The following is a 16,743-nucleotide window of genomic DNA, read 5'->3' on the forward strand; positions in this document are numbered from 1 at the left end:
AAAAAATCAAGCGAGCACTAGCTGGTATGACACATTCATACTATGAATTGGTCTTGAAAGACATTAAAATCAATCTCCAGGATGGTGAATGTTTCTCCCCACCATTCTGTTCTCCTGATCTAAGTTTCTAGAGCCTTGATTCAGGCAGTCAATTAAATTTCTACCTTTTTACAGATTAAAATAAAAACACAAAACAAAACACAACCAAAGAGCCAGTTGGTAGTTTCAAATCACTTGGTTCTGTCACCAAAGCTGCATTACTTTACCACTTGGTATCTATCACTCTTCTGTACTGAATCTGGAGGGTACTGCTCACTATAAAAGACAAAAGGCACAGTGTAATCATTTCTTGCCGCTCTAAAGAAACAAGAAATCTCACCAAAAAGGAAAATTCACATCTAATTCACAGATGTGCCATGTAACATAGACACAATAACGGGGAAACTTAGATGCATGTAATTTTTGATCACTATATTCAGAAACAGACCCAGTTATTAAAGATGCTCACATAACATTTTAAGCTTCTATTTTTATAGGTAATAAAGATGATACAATTTTTATGGATTTATGTTTGGACCTGTAAAACAAGAAGAATCTGTAATATCCAGACAGGATGGATACTTTCAAGGATCCTATGGATCACTTTTCCTTTAGATTTCTATGAGCATGTCAGGGACATGGTGGACACAGAACAGTGACAACACTTGCCTAGACCTGGATGAAGTTTTTCAGAAGCAGCAGTGCAAGAAGTGAGTGCAAAAAGGGTACAAAATCTGCTCATGACTTAAAGCCATTTAAATTACTGAGGACTAAAAAACTATCAGGAGGTTCAGAGGGTCCCAAACAAGGCAAAGTAGATGGTAAGAATCAGTGAAATTCAGCTTGGTAAAAGCACAACAGGAAAGCAATTTTTAGTCAGCCATCACGCGGAGCGTTACATCAGCCATATCAAGTGCAGAAGGAGACCTCAGCATAAACAGACAGCTCAACTGAGATACCAGCACCTTGTGTTTCTACGATTCCCACAAGTTATGTTAGACTGCAAAGGAGACAGGAGGGGACTACTACAAAGAACATTCATCATTAACAAGAACTCTCAGAGTGATATTAAATCTTGCCTATCATGACAGACTCAGTCTTGAAAATCATCAACTATGAGATGATGCCTCACTTGCTGGGGTGAAGCTCATGCGCATTCTTCTGAGGCATCTGGCATTGTGTACTGTCAGAGAGCACATTAAACTGGATAAACCTCCATTCTGATCCAGTCTAGCAAGCTGTACATGCTTATGCATTTTAGAGACAAGTATAGGTTTGGATGTGGTTAATTATGAGCGAGTGAATGTTCATTCTTACCAAATCCTTACAATGAAGAAGGGAATTCACTTGGTTGATTTCATGGATCTTGTGCACATGAGGTTACACACGCTAACACTGATGTTAACGATATTGCAGCCTCAAGTTCAGAGGTTGAAATCAGCATAAGCAGAATGCTGGTCTATTACAACTGTAGTTTTATAAACAACGGTACATATCAGAAGCATGATTAATGTGCGTTAAATGCATGAGCAAATTACGTTCACAGCTAGCAACTGTACAGGACAATGGACTGGAATACATATTATAATAAAGGACAGCTTGAGCTCACACACTTCGACTTCTTGAATAAAAGGAAGCCTGAAAAATAAACCTGGTATCAAGCTGACTTTGTGACTGGAGAGATCAATGAGAAGGACTTACAGGAAGAGGTGGATGCTCCTGGAGCTCCAGCAAAGATAAGCTGGTCCTGTTAAAAAGACTTTCTCTTTTTGGAGCCAGAAACATGTAAGTAATAGCTATGTGGAAAGCATATGAAAGAACCACCCTGTTATGGGTTTGTGTGGTGCGGGGTTTTTTTTGGTAGCAGGGGAGGGGCTGCAGGGCCAGCTCCTGCCAGAAGCTGCTGGAAGCTTCCCTGGCTCGGAGCCGGACCTGCCTCTGGCCCAGGCCAAGCCCATCAGTAACAGCGGTAGCGCCTCTGGGAGAACAGATTTCAGAAGGGGAACCGGTAGTGAGTGGGGGGATTGCAATGTGAGAGGAACAGCTCTGCAGATACTGAGGTCAGTGAAGAAGGAGGGGAGGAGGGGTGCCCGAGGAGGTTGATGCCCCCACAGCCCGTGGTGAGGCGGCAGGCTGTCCCCCCCAGCCCATGGAGGGGAGCAGGGGGGCGGAGGCCCCCCAAGATGGCCGTGACTCCATGAGAAAGCCTGCACTGGAGCAGTGTGCGACTGAAGATCGGCCCGTGGAAAGGACCCACGCCAGGGAATTTTGTGAGGAACTGCAGCCCGTGGAAAGGACTCACGCTGGAGACGTTCGTGAAGGACTGTCTCCTGCGGGAGTCACCCCATGGTGGAGCAGGGGCCGAGTGCGGAGTCCTCCCCCTGAGGAGGAAGGAGCTGCAGAGACAAGGTGTGAGGAACTGACCCCGGCCCCGGCCCCTGTTCACCTGCGCCGCCGGCAGGAGGAGGGGGAGAGAACCAGGAGGGGGGCTGAGGCGGGAAGGCAGGAGGGCTGGGGGGAAGGTGTTCTCAGGTTGGGTTTTACTCCCCATTATCCTTGTTTTGATTTGATTGGTAGCAAATTAAATTGATTTTGTTTCTTCCCCAAGTTGAGCCTGTCTTTTGCCCGTGACCGTAAGTGGGGAGCGATCCCTCCCAGTCCTTATCTCGACCCACGAGCCTGCCTTTATATTTCTCCTCATCCCACCGGGGTCGGGGGGGGGCGGGGAGCAGAGTGAGCGAGCGGCTGCGTGGTGCTTTGTTACCAGCTGGGCTGAAACCACGACACAGCCTTAAAACAAATCTGCAAGACAATGTAAGTCAAAAGGTTACTAAATTTGCCCTTTACAGTTCAGACTAAAAAAAAAATAATATTTTTCTGAAGTGTCTGATCTTCTTTGCTGGAGGATCTTAGGGCAACACCTTTGGAGGACCCATATGGTATAGTTAACTGTCATTGTACCTGAAGGACTGTCCATTTGCCCACTTCCTGACACAGAACATACCGCTATCAACAGACAATGTTGTACTGAAGCTAGGCAATCAGTAACAGAGGAGAACCTTTGTGCACAACTCCAAATACAGTTATGCCGAGCGCACAGAAGAAATACTACTCCAAAGTGTTAGTGTAACCACCTTTTAACCACAAAAATATAAGGAACACAAATACTTGTATGTACACTTTAGAAATACCTATCAACATGTCTCTAAGTTCAGAGTGCCTGCATAGACATGCAAATTGCTGGTTGTGTACAGCAAAATAGTGCACCAATCCAAACCCAACTTTTTGACAGTGCAGTTACAACTGCAACATATAGAAATGGCTGCACCATTTTAGTACCATCAGTAATGCAGACAGTATTTTGGTTTTGCCTTTACCAAACACAAGTGCTGAATCGGACATGAATGGCATTTGAACTAAAAGATGAAACAACTGACAGAAAACCAACATAGGAGAACCCCATATTCCAGACAGAAAGAAAGGTGATTCACAAGTAGGAAAATCTCAGCACTTCTGCTGAATGTTTTGACCTCTGTAGTGGCCAATTCCTGTGTCTTTGTCTCAGATCTTGGATAGAAAACCTCAGCTAATTTAGGATTGCAAATTTTCACCAGGTGGAATGCCTGAACAAGCACTTGAGTGCGGCATGCAGAAGTCTCTTCTGTGTGCTAACCTCTTCAATGGGCCTTTTTAGCCCATTTCGTTGTAAGAAAAGAGACAAAGGGACAATAAGTAGTTCTCTGTTCACTACAAAGTGCATCCTCCATAGCAAATACTACTTGCAATTGCCAATTTGACCAAGAGATGGTACTATGTGTATACACAGTCATTACAAGGCAGTGGTGATGGGATAAATACCTGCTTGTATCTAAACCACTCTCCGATTTAGATATTCATAAACACGTATACTGCAAAGGTGCTTTTAAAAACACTGATCATGCAAAGAAAGTCAGAGGTTTGAGCACTATCAATTGGCTTACAATTTGCATACACTTAAAGAGCATGAATCACTCATTACATACTGTGTTTAGCTCTTTATAAAAAAAACAAGTTCAAGACACATACTAAAATCACACATAATTGATATTGAAAAATGTATGTTGACAATAAACTCACAGAATTTTCTGGAAGATCTCCCCAGTGTGCTTATATTTAGTGTTTCCCAATTTCTGCAAATCTGATAACGTCCATGCTTCCTAATAAAAGTGAAAGCAGTCAAAGCTTACATAAGGTAGCAACGGGCCCTTGCCACAAAGAAGGGTAATGATTTCCTGGGATGCATAAGGTAAAGTATTGCCAGCAGGTCGAGGGAGGTGATCCTTCCCCTTTATTCGGCACTGGGGAGGACACACCTGGAGTGCTGTGCCCAGCGCTGGGCTCATCAGTACAAGAGAGACATGGACGTACTGGAGGGAGCCCAGCAAAGGGCCACAAATATTATGAAGGGACTGGAGAACCTCACATATGAAGAAAGGCTGGCAGAGCTGAGACTGTTCAGCCTGGAGAGGAGAAGGCTTAGGGCGGGAACTTGTCAACGTATACAAATACCTGAAGGGAGGGTGAAAAGAGGACAAAGCCAGGCTCTTTTCAGTGGTGCCCAGTGACAGGACCGGAGGCAATGGGCACAAACTGAAACACAGGAGGTTCCCTCTGAACACCAGGAGACACTTTTTCACAGTGAGGGTGACTGAGCACTGGCACAGCTTGCCCAGAGAAACTGCGGAGTCTCCATCCTTGCAGATATTCAAAAGCCGTCTGGACATGGTCCTAGGCAATCAGCTCTAGGTGGCCCTGCTTGAGCAGTGGGGGTTGGTCAAGATGACCTCCAGAGGTCCCTTCCAACCTCAACCATCTGCGATTCTGGTGAATCTATACAATTAAGGCTATGCTTTAAATGACTAAAACTAAGAGAGTTTGTGTTTAGCTTAAATGATGCATATAAGCAAGCAATTGTAAAGTTTAATATGCAAATACTAAGAAAAACACTGAGCTCACTGGACCATGTTGTGCAGCAGCTATCTAGTATAAGTCTAAATCTCATTCTAGAACGGCTGCAGCTACCTCTGAATACATCAGTGCTTATGTAAGATATGGGTCCCTTTTTCCTATTGTACATGTGCCTACACTGATCTCTACTTGCTATTTTACGGCCTAGTCATTCAATATCTTCAGATTCCTCTACAACTTTTCCAAAGCTGCCTCCCTCATCTTTACTAGTCAGAATAACTGAGCAAGCTTTGCCACCTCATGTCTTTTTATCAGCTTCTCAAATTTTTCATGAATTTGTGGAAGACCATAGATTTCTGCAAAACTACTGGTGACTCACTCCACAGTGAAAACTCTTTATTTCTGCTGTCTTATTTCCCATCTTTTGACCAATTATTTATCAATGCAGTGACCTTCCTTGTATATTACAGCAACTTTAAGAATGTATTTAGTCCAAGTCTCCAGTGTGATATTTTTAAATAGTCTGCAATATGCTACAGAAATTTTACTTTTTTTTAGTTGTTGCTTTTAACAAGTTTCCTCATTTTGAAGTGGTTTCACTTTTTTGAATTAGGCTCAAGGGCAATGGATGTATTGACTTTTTTTTTTTTTTAAACTCCTTGAAGGGTTTAGGGTTTAAGTAGCTTAGGGTCAATGCTGGAGAGCAGCTCTTCAACACTTATATTTGAAGTGCATCCTGCGCATTATTGTTTAGAGCCAAGTTAAGATTTGCATTTCCTACTCTGGGGTCCCCAGTGCACAGCTCTTTGAAGAAATTGTCACCAGCTGTCTTTAAAGCCTTCACATCCCACTGTGGAATTTAACCTCATTTGTAGGTAGGAAAAGTCGCCCCTTTCTGTGGGTCTGCTTTGCATGGTCTGAGAGATAAGAGTCCTCAACTTCTGCACAGCAGGCCAGCAAGATAAGCTGAAGGAGAGGTGGCAACACCATGTCCCACCCTGTATAAAGAAATTGAGCAAACAACTTTGCAAGTGGATAATTTTTAAAGAAAGTTGAAGGAAGGAGCCATCGCCTACCAGAGCAAGCAGGAGGTGAAGACCTTCACGCTACAGGGAACTAGACATGGGCCAAGGTAAGCAAAAATCACTTTGGTTAGTCCCAAGCATTTGGCAATTGTCTGTCAGGAAAAACAACTGTCCCTGCTCCAAGACAGTGCTCGTGAGGGTTGTAGAAAAGGTGAGCTTCTTACAAGGCAGGAGCCAAGAAAGTGCTCTTAAGGCTGAGGGAGTTCAATTTGCACGGAGGACTGCAAGAAAAGGGACAGCAAACAAAAGATGGTATCAATGCCTAATACGAATTTGAGAGAAGCAGTAAGAGGCAGCCAAGGCAGACATGTGAGAGTTTGGAAGCAAAGGCAAGAGAATTATCCTTAACATAGGGGATGGGGGCCAGGAGGTGGGTGAAGGTAAGCCAGACTACAAAACTGAAGCAGAGAGATGCCTAAGTGTTTTAGCCACTTGAGCGAGGAGAGGGTCCAGGTTCCAAGTAACCTTGAAGGAAGTGACAATAAGATCCAAGAAAAGTCACAGGAAGGAGAGGGAGCCAGACTGCATATGAGTCACCAGTCTACAAGACAGCCAGAACAGACATCATCATCACAGAGAAGAAAACATACAGGGTCAGAGCTGGCTCTGTAAAGCTTAAACTGGTACAGGGCTATGAACTGGGAACAGCCATAAAGGGATTTGAAAGCCAGACCAGAATCATTCACTGAAAACAATGCATGACAGAATTCATATAGCAAAAAAGAAACAAAGAACACAATCCAGTGGGACTCCCACAACAAACACAGAAGGGACAACAGCAATGGGAGAAGGTATCAATGCAGAGGACAAGGCAAGTTAGACATAAGGAGAGAGCAGACCAATGAAAACTGCAAAGAGTAGTAGATGTGGCTTTAGCACAGGAACAATGGCTTTAGATAGCAGGCGAATGCTCTGTGGATTTTTTTTTTTTTTTTTTTTAGCTGGAACAAAGGGAGGACCCTGGGTCAGCAAGGGGAGGTAGGTGACAGGATGTGTCATACAAGGGGCAGCAGTTACAACCTACAGGTTGAAGGATCTTAGTGATGAGTTGGGAGCTGAAGAGATAAGTGAGGTCAGGATGATCCCAAGGCTGAGAAAAACTAGGGTGTTATCTGCTTCTCAGCAAGAAGTCTGGAAAGATTAAGAACACCACCAAAACCAGAAGAAAAGTACAAGTATATCACACTACAGCCATTGAGCACCAAATTGGGTGCTTGACATTGTGACAATTTTCTTCTCTCTTCTGGTGCTGGACAGAAGCATGTATGATGAGTATGATGCATGTATAGGAGGGAGGAGGAAGAGCTCTTCTGTCTCCTGCAGCTCTGGGTGTGAGAGTGCCAACTAATGTGCTGCAAAGAAGGAACAACTGGTGTTTGATTTACTGTGATCCAGCACAGTTCCAGGACTATACAGCCACATTGCATTTGAACCGGCAGCAAAGTCTGCACCAGTTGCTGGTCTTTGGTGCATATCAGACATAGATAGTGCAGTAACTGCTGGAAGAGCTTGCACCCACATCGCAAGTGGGGTAAAACAGCTTGTCTTCTGTGCACAATTTCAACCATGTATCCATGCGGAGAGATGCTGCTCTGAGTGCCATGGGTGCCCTTGAGTACACAGAGTAAGACTCCAAATGTAGTCACAGTGCATGCTCAGTACTAACCACATAATTTATCATTTGAAGGCTCAGGTCTGTTCCATGTCCTCTCCTGGGCAGGAAGGAGCTTTTACATAATCACTTGGTTCACTTAATGATGCTAAGGTATAAGCAAAGGCAGGTCATTAGCCACTCGACACATGAACAACCAAGCTCAGTGTGAAGGCCCTTACAGGGGTCCTTACTGGGCAGAAAGTCTCAAAGGCAGGGGGGCACTGTCTGAGTGGAAAAGCACATGAACAGCTGTTTATGCCTCTCAGGATGTGGCCCAGGGCCAGACTGCAGGCCGCTCACAGCCCCAAACTCATTCTGTATCTTCTCACACTACAGGTCTGAGCATCAAAAAATGTGATTTCAAGATCACAATGAACAACAATAACCACCACACAGAAGAAATCAGCACTGAAAGGCTTATGGTGAGGCGCGGGCAGCCATTCACCATCACTGTGAGCTTCTCAGCTCCAATACGCAACTACCTGCAGCAGCTGAAGAGGACCCTCCTCATAGTACAGACAGGTAACATCATTACCATACCTATCACAGCTCTGGTACTCCAGCCACCTGAAGAACAGAACTGGTGGCAAAAGCCACGTCCAGAGCTGGACAGAGGTGCCCACATTTAGAAGTGAGGCCAGTGAACTGTTTTTCTAAGGCAGAGTCTCCCGCTGCTGGGACTGCATGGTCAAAACTAGATTTCTTTCCAGAAGAGACACTGCAGGACAATAACCAATGCAGGTTCACTACTCTATGGTTTGAAAGTACTCATGGGATCTCTCCTCTCTCCTGGCTTTTGGTTTAGGAATGTTCAAACTTAGCTAGCCTGTTACAGATGTTTTCTGTTACAGAGTGTTTTCTAGTGAGACCCCTGAGAAGGGCAGCAGCATTCAGCCCCAGCTTGTTTTACCATAATCTGAGCATTTGCCTGTGACTTTTGTTATAAGATACTGAATTCCAGGAGCAGGAGGTCTGCACCATTCTGGCTGTACCTGGTTTCTACAAATCTATGAAATACACATCCCACTTTCAAACATGAAGGCCAGAGTGCAGTACAAACCTTAGGAAGATTCTGTATGCATTAAGCTGGTAAAGGGTTAAAGACTCTCTCCCAAGAAAGGAGAGCTATGGCTCCAAATATAGACAAGGTCCCTGCAATCTGCATGGGGTGAGGCTGCATGTCTAGAATAGACACAACCAGATCTCTTTGGCTGCAGGATCACATCCTTCCAAAGCAGATGGAACCCAGACTGAGTTTCCCATCTCCAGCCTGGGAGACCAGAAGCAGTGGAGTGCAGCACTGGAAGAACGGGACCCATGCTTCTGGACGATCTCTGTGAACACGCCTGCCAATGCTCCCATTGGCCAGTACGCTTTGCTTTTACATGCGTCCAAGTCTGACTGTCACCTGGGCAACTTCACCCTTCTCTTTAATCCCTGGTGCCAAGGTATGTGGTCAGAAACAGAAAGGCAGGCTGGGATCAGTCACTTCACGAAAACAGCTTTTGAGCTCTGGCACTCTGCCTTCATGGAAGTGGAGGCTGACTCACCTAGTGCTCCCTGCCACTCCTGCCCTGCTCCTCACAGCACCTTAGGAAGGAGGTAGGGGCTAATAAAAGCTCAAAGCTGCCTGCCTCAGCACTTCTGCCCCATTCCTGGAGTATTCCTGTCCTCCTGCTAAGGGAAAAAATGTTTGATAAAGTGTTTCCTATAATTAAGATTTTAAGGTGAGTCAAGATTCTAATTGGTCTGATTAAGGCCACTCTATCTGTCTTAGGAATAGAGAAGTCAACAGCCAGCAGAGTAAAAGAGGTAGCTAGTACAATAGCCTAGGTCTGGAGGAACTTTTTGAACAAGGAAACAGAGATGACAATGAAATTCTTCTTTCCTGTCTGATTCAGAATCATTGGTATTTTTCCAGGGCAGAATGCCAGGGACTGCTGAAGTCCCTGGAGTGCAGTGAAGTCTGCTGATGTTAAGAGAGATGCAAGTGCATCTGAGACCAGGAATGCTTTCTTCCTGATGCTTTCTTCCTCTAATCTAGATGATGAGGTGTTCTTGGCTAATGAGGCACAGCGGCAGGAGTACATTTTAAACCAAGAGGGTGTCATCTACTTGGGGACTGAAAATGCAGTCCTAGCACAACCCTGGGACTTCAGTCAGGTAAGAGGTCCAATATGTCTGCTCTTTTACAGCCACCAGCAGAGAAAGGGTGCGTATCTCCTGTGTGTACAGGATGCTACCCATTTCCATGCTGTGGCTTTGATGAAAGAACCTGCTCTCTGCACTCACTGTCTTTGTCTAAGCCTCTGCAGGAGAACAGGGACCTGTGTATGAAGTCCCATAACCCAGTATATGTAATTTTAGCTACCTTCTCAGGCTGCCCTCTATGACGAAATGCATTGATCTATATCTGGGCCTTGTGTGCCTTCCTTTCATCAGCAGATATAAAAGCATTTAACAGAGCTTAGTTACACTGTCTCTATTTTACAGGTAAAGTGAGGACAAGTAGATCTTCCAATTTGCCCAAGGCCATCTGACACAGCCAGTGATTAGAACGGGATTTTACTCCACTTTAGTGCCACCAGATCACAGAAGTACCTCTGTGCCAACCCAGAGGGTGCTCCAGAAAAGCAACAGTTTCCCTCAATCAAGGGATGCAGTATCACGCTAATACATTTCCCACCTTGCTTCAATAAAGCTGTAGGTCTGCCTTTAGTACGTTGTGCTCCCCCTCCAAATTTCTATCTGGAGTTATTCTCCACAGCTCACTTATACAAGACTATCAGCAGAAAGGGAGAAATAATCTGCACAGTTACAAAACCTTGCAGGGACTCCAGAAAACAAATGTTCAGGCTGCATTTCCTGAAATGATGTGTTCTTATTTTAGTTTGAGGAGGATATTGTTGACATCTGCTTCACGCTGCTAGATGTAGGTGAACGCCATCAACGAGACAAGGATCACACCCAGCGCAAGAACCCTATTTACATCTGCCGCACAGTTGCTGCCATGGTAAGGAAAGCAGACAGTAGCCCTGACCCTAGCAGAGGAGACCTGAATGCAGAGCAAAGACTAGCATCTTCTCAATCCCAGTTTACGGCAACCCACTGACCAAAGAGGAAGCCTGCCCAGGGCTGTTCAAAACAACACCTCCTGCCCATCTCCATCCCTTCCTGATATTCCTGCTGCAGACAAGTAGTGCTGAAGGAGTTTCTTAGCAATGACAGTACACTTACTGAATAAATCTCAGGGGAGACTGTTGCACCTGTTCTGCTCAGCCATGACCTTCATGCTTTGCACAAAAAATCCTTTTGGTTTCATCTGCCTTGGGAGTAGCTTCATCAAACAGGATGAGGTGTACCTACCAAAGAGAGGCAATTCCTTAATCCATCCTTCTCTCCTCCTTCCCTGCAGCTGAACTGTGATGAGTTTAGAGGAATCCTGACAGAATGTGGGACTGGGCAATACTATAATGGGACACCACCTTCCAAGTGGCTGGGAAGCAGACCCATCCTCCAGCAGTGGGTTGCATCGCAATACAAGCCTGTCCGCTACGGGCAGTGCTGGGTGTTTGCTGCAGTCATGTGTTCAGGTACAGCGGTGGTTCAAAGACTTTTGTGTTGAGCAAAGCCTTATTTGTTCTGCAGAACCTCTAGCATATGCCTCAATTCCTGGATTAACACAGATCCCAGCAACATAACCTCTAATCTTTAGGTGAGAGGCAGATCCTCGGAGTTTCCTCATCAACATTCAGCATCGCTAGCTTTGAGATAACAGAGTATCAGTGCACACCACTCACAGAATGCATCTATGATAGCTTATTTCCTGAGGGGGCAACGCCTCTTGCAAAGTCCAAACAGCAGGCCTGGTGCCATTCCTAATAGGCCTAGCACCAAAAAAGGCTCTACATCCATCAGCAGAGGCACCCTTAGGGGAGGATGCACAACTGATTCACAGCTCTTTCTTCCACACAGTTCTGAGGTGTCTGGGAATTCCTACCAGGGTGGTCACAGGCTTTACGTGGGCTCACAACACTAACAGCAGCCTGAGTGTGGATGAGTATTATGACGAAGATGGGACACTGCTTACACAAGACAAGAGTGCCCGTGTCTGGTAAGAAAACATGGCAGGGCCCAAGCAAGAATTTGAGACAATACCTGGATCTAGGAAATTATAGAGGGGGAAAAGAAAGAAGTAAACAGCTGCAGGGGGATGGATAGGAGACAGCTCAGCTGAGATCCTGTCTACATGACCTGTTCTTGAGAAACTGCTGCAACCCAAACCGAAGAGTGCCCTATTACTAGCACCCGCAAAAGAAGAATGATAGTCTGGTCCTGCTGGAGAAACTCCACTTGTGTCAAAAACCATGGTCTCTGCTCTCCTCAGCATGCGCTGAGCTCTTTCAAAGGAGCATTAATTGGCTATGGTTTGGCTAAAACTTTACTGTACCTCAGGGCTCAGTCCCTTGGTATAAGCACGTGATGCTGTCTCTTGCAGGACCTTCCACGTTTGGAACGAATGCTGGATGGCACGAGCGGACTTGCTACAAGAGTACAGCGGGTGGCAGGCACTGGATGCCACCTGCCAGGAAAAAAGCACAGGTAAGGTGTCAAAGCCAGGCTTGGGGGGGTGGGGTGGGGGGAGAGGAGCAGGGAGCAAATAAAGCAGTTCAATACTCCTCCCTTCCCCAACTTCCAATGGAAGGATGCAAAAGGACAGGGACTCACCCCGTTGACTTTAAGCACTAAATCATCATTCATGTTTGGTTTGTGCAGCTTGTGTAGTTCTAAGAGCTCTATCACAGCACTGCTCCCTAATGTCCTCCTAGACACTTCACTGCTCCCAATATAGGTCTAAACTAGGCATGGGTCTGGTTGGTAAAACATCTGAATCTTAACTGGGCCTCATTTTCTCTTCAGGTCCATCCTTCTGTGGGCCAGCCCCTGTTCAAGCCATCAAGAAAGGAGACACAGAAGTTGATTATGATGTCTGCTACTTCTTTGCTGCCCTCAATGCCAAGTGCCAGGTCTGGATACAAAAAGCAGATGACACCCTCAAGCCAGCTCTTGGTAGCACAAAGTACATTGGCAACAACATCAGCACCAAGAGCGTGGGCAGTGAACGCTGTGAGGATATCACACACAGCTACAAGTATCCTGAAGGTACGGGGTAGGCAAATGGCTGAGCCCATTCCCTGCCAGTGTTACAAGTGAAGATTAAAGGACTAGAGAACAGAGCCATACCAGAGCATTAGGGTCATCCACTTCTCACTACTTCCCCTTCCTGAATGGCACAGGAACACCTTAGTCTTGCTGTCTACAGAATCAAAGCACAGGTCATACCCCAAATTTCATCCTGCTTAATTACGTTAACCATCTCTCTAGAAGGCCACGCCTTTCTGCACCACGCACTTTCCTGTCTGGAAAACCTTCTTTCCTGATTTCTGTTACCTGTACACTCGGTACATTCACCTCCCATTACCCTTGTAATATATATATAGATGTATTTCAGATTCCAGCTTTCTGAAAAGGACTGTTGTGCTCCCAGACATTGTCTAAATCCCCCCCTCAAAAAGCAGCTCCCCCTTTAGAACCTATTACTGAGCGCTGTTTCCCTGACGCAAGCCTACCATCTCATCTTAGCCTATGGCATGTTGTCTCCTTGGCTGCAGTCCACCACAAGAGAACACAGTACTGTGCCCTAGCTACAGCCTCTTTTACTCTGACAGATGTTAGCACCAAGGTGCTTTAAAAACTATGACGTATCTTTCCAAGTAAAATCTTTCAGGTACATCCAATGAACATCCTGTCAGCTGAAATTCTTGAACCGCTCCAACCAGAAGCACAACAGGATATCTCTCTATGCTTTTAGAAACCGTTATCTACAGTACTGCCAGGATAATTCAACGCCATCCTTCTGCATTTACTGCTTCACACTAGTAAACAGGAAAGAATACTAAAATATGTGCTCCCTTCTTTTGTGACAGGTTCTCTTCAGGGAAAAGAAGTACTTGACAAAGCCTACAGAAAGATAAAGAAACTTGAGACAACCAGCAGCAGCAGTGAAACACATTTTAGCTCCATTCCTACTGCCCTCGAAGAGCCTAACCTCTTCATCCACCTCCAGTCACAGAGTTCTCCGCTACTGGGACAAGATGTTCCGCTTTCCATTGAAATGTTTAACCACAGTGGTGGAGAAAAAGCTATTGACCTGATAGTTGGGGCCCAGTCTCTGCATTATAATGGCATGCCCATTACCCAACTTTGGAAGGAAGAGTTTCATTTTATCCTCAAAAGCAATGAAGGTAAGGACTGTACTGGGTGCATGGCTAGAAAAGTATATCTAGTCATCTCTCTTCAGAAAAAATGCATTTACCATAAGTTTACAAAAGGTTGACTGAATAGTTCATTGTAGGTGATTGAAATAAAACACTCTGGCAACATCGCCATAGAGATTTTGAATCTGCAAATCCAGTTGGGATCACTTAAGCTTTTAAATGCTGCAGCTTTTAGTACAATGTTGGGCACTAAACACCCCTAGGTGCCACGCAGGCTACGACCAGACTGTACTTATCATCTGCATTGACATCTGTATTTCACCACTCTCTATTCCAGCTAACAACCTGCAGGTCTCTGTGCCTTACTCACAGTACAGAAAAGAGTTGGGAGAGAACCATCTGCTTAGGCTGACTGCCATGCTGAGAGTCGAGGACTCCTTCTACGTACACTTTGCACAGGAAGAGATCAGCATTTGTGATCCTGCTCTCACTATTGAGGTTAGATCGGTTTATCACTCTGTTACTGCAGTAGTGAGAAAACAGCTTTCATAGTCATAAGCAGCAAAAAAATTCTGCTGGGTTGGGTGGCTCTCCTCATGCTGTCTTCTTTCAAAGTACTGAGACATCAGTTTGGGAAAGGTGAGCTGTGCCACACCACTGTATACAGTACTCCCATGCCTACCATGTCTATGTGTGAGCGTAAGGAAATCCCAATGACTCCTAACTCACTCACCAGTCTAGAAATCAGAGACTGCAGAAGGAAACTGCAGCAGAAGACTGTAGTTGAGAAGAAAGTAAGCTGGACTTTGCCTCTTCTGGCAACTGACAGTTCAGGCTGAGACCTCTGGCACCAAAAAGTCATTTATCTCCCTTTAATCATAGAAGCAGCTCTCTCCTTCTCTCAGTTTCAGCTCATTTCCTTCTTTCAACAGTTTCCAGAAAACATGGTACAGTATCAGCCAAGCATAGCAAAGATCAGCCTCCTGAACCCTCTCACTGAACCCTTGGAGAAGTGTGTGATAGTGGTGGCAGGGCGAGGGCTCATTTACAAACAAAGAGAGTACAGGTAAGTGCAAACTGATTGATCTAAATGGAAATTGTAATGGTAAATGGAAATGGTAAATGCAAAAAGAGACACAATACAAGCTAAAGAAAATCTTGCACAGGAAAGGCTGTCCCCAAAAATAAGCAGGCAACAACACGACAGGAAGAGACTGCTACAGCATGAAAGCCCCCAGGCATCCTGTCCTTAATTTACAGATAATATGTAAGATTTCCACACTGAAAAGGAGAAAAGCCAGATAACAGAACTTTCAACAGATGTGTAATATGTAAGTTGAAGCCAATACGACATTTGTGAAAACTTCAACCCCAAAGGCCTAGACAGCAGAAGGAAAGCCCCCTGACAACAAAAAGGGTAACGAGAAGTACCACAAGACTTAGGCAGAAATACACATTAAAGACGACAACAGTTATAGGTTACTGAAATGACCTATAACACTTAGAAATTATTTGCTGTTGTTGAGAAATCAATCGCTTTTTTGCTAGCCACTTGAACATCTGTAAGTAGGGTAAAACTATACCATTTGTGACATCTGTCCACCCATTACCCACCGTCAGCAATAAAGATGGTCCCTGGGTACAATTTTAACAGTGTCTTCCCCTTCTCTACTGAAGCAGCAGGCAAACCCGACTTAGCCAAGTCATACAAAAAGGCATGCTCTCCTTCACATGAAAAAGCTCGCACATCTCTCTCGAGAAGCTGCATTAGGACAAAGTAACCATAGATGCCTCCATGGGAAATACAACCCTCCTGTCGTCTATCCCTCCCAAACTACTGTCAGATCACAATTCCATCATGGTAGTTTAGATAGATTTTTTTTTTTTTCTTTCCTTTTTTTGGCACCATACCGCTGTCTAACAAATGCATCTCCAGGGCCCTGGCTACCAGAAATACAAAGAGATGTGCTTCCTGTATAATCCCTTCTTGCCTTTCAGGCTGGACTCTGTGCAACCTAAAAGCATTCGACAGCTGCAAATCCCATTCACCCCCACCCAAGCAGGGCCCAGAAGACTCACTGCACATCTTACCTGCCTTCAACTCCAGAACCTGAAGAGCTACAAAACTATCGACGTTGCAGCTGCCTGATGCCCAACTTAGAACAGGTCCTGCAGTCCTGTTTACAAAAGAGTGGTCATGATCTGTGCCCTGATCTTAGGCAAGCATAGATGTTAACAGTTTAATTAAAGTTGTATTTAAAACCATGTCTGACTTTGATTATTTGTACAAACTCAACTCTCTCCCATCTGCCACTATGCCCACCCTCCAGTTTTATAAGTTGAACCTTACTGTGACAAAGATGTGCTAAACGCTCAAGCAGATGCTGCATTTCTCACCATGCATATGTGCTGAACCCACCCCTGCTTAGCCATTTTTCCCTACCCGTGGCAAAAAAAAAAAGGATATCCTAGAACTTTAAAGTTATGATAGATGTAGCATTTCTCTAGGGATACTCTTATCCCCCCTTACAGATCCTTGACATTGGTAAAGTAGTAAATAATATTTTCTACTGCTTTGTGATGAAATAGAAAGGAGAAAGATAGTTCACTCTTTTCTAAAGTTAGAAAGGAAATAGCAGCAGTGCTGCCTATTTTTTAATGGTTCATTGGGCTGCTTGCAAAAGAAGCAAGGCCATTTCCTTCTGGATATATTCTCTGCCACCTGAAAACAGATAAAACC

At 44.9% G+C, this 16,743-nt stretch overlaps 1 protein-coding gene and 1 long non-coding RNA gene across 2 annotated transcripts in view; one reads left to right on the forward strand and one right to left on the reverse strand.

Annotated features, from left to right (window-relative positions):
• Positions 1-12,285, reverse strand: part of LOC128139660 (uncharacterized) — a 66,617-nt gene extending 54,332 nt beyond the window's left edge. The window contains exon 1 of the long non-coding RNA XR_008234459.1: positions 12,176-12,285. This is a non-coding gene — a long non-coding RNA (uncharacterized LOC128139660). The remainder of the gene's footprint in view (positions 1-12,175) is intronic.
• On the forward strand, positions 5,889-16,268 carry LOC128139625 (protein 4.2-like). Its single transcript, XM_052782298.1, has 13 exons — positions 5,889-6,118; positions 8,062-8,247; positions 8,943-9,173; positions 9,770-9,888; positions 10,616-10,738; positions 11,141-11,318; positions 11,701-11,839; positions 12,224-12,327; positions 12,646-12,888; positions 13,713-14,030; positions 14,341-14,501; positions 14,936-15,069; positions 16,002-16,268. The coding sequence occupies exons 1-13, from the start codon at positions 6,109-6,111 to the stop codon at positions 16,150-16,152; spliced, it is 2,097 nt and encodes a 698-aa protein (XP_052638258.1). The 5' UTR covers positions 5,889-6,108; the 3' UTR covers positions 16,153-16,268.
• The last annotated feature ends 475 nt before the right edge of the window (positions 16,269-16,743 follow it).

This window comes from Harpia harpyja, chromosome 1, assembly GCF_026419915.1.
Source record: "Harpia harpyja isolate bHarHar1 chromosome 1, bHarHar1 primary haplotype, whole genome shotgun sequence".
NCBI classification, from domain to species: domain Eukaryota; kingdom Metazoa; phylum Chordata; class Aves; order Accipitriformes; family Accipitridae; genus Harpia; species Harpia harpyja.

Bases quoted from the DNA above. Each gene is read 5' to 3' on its own strand.
- LOC128139625 (XM_052782298.1), top strand. The intron at 8,248-8,942 runs GTAACATCATTA...CTTTGGCTGCAG, and splicing joins CCTCCTCATAGTACAGACAG to GATCACATCCTTCCAAAGCA. The intron at 11,319-11,700 runs GTACAGCGGTGG...TCTTCCACACAG, and splicing joins TGCTGCAGTCATGTGTTCAG to TTCTGAGGTGTCTGGGAATT.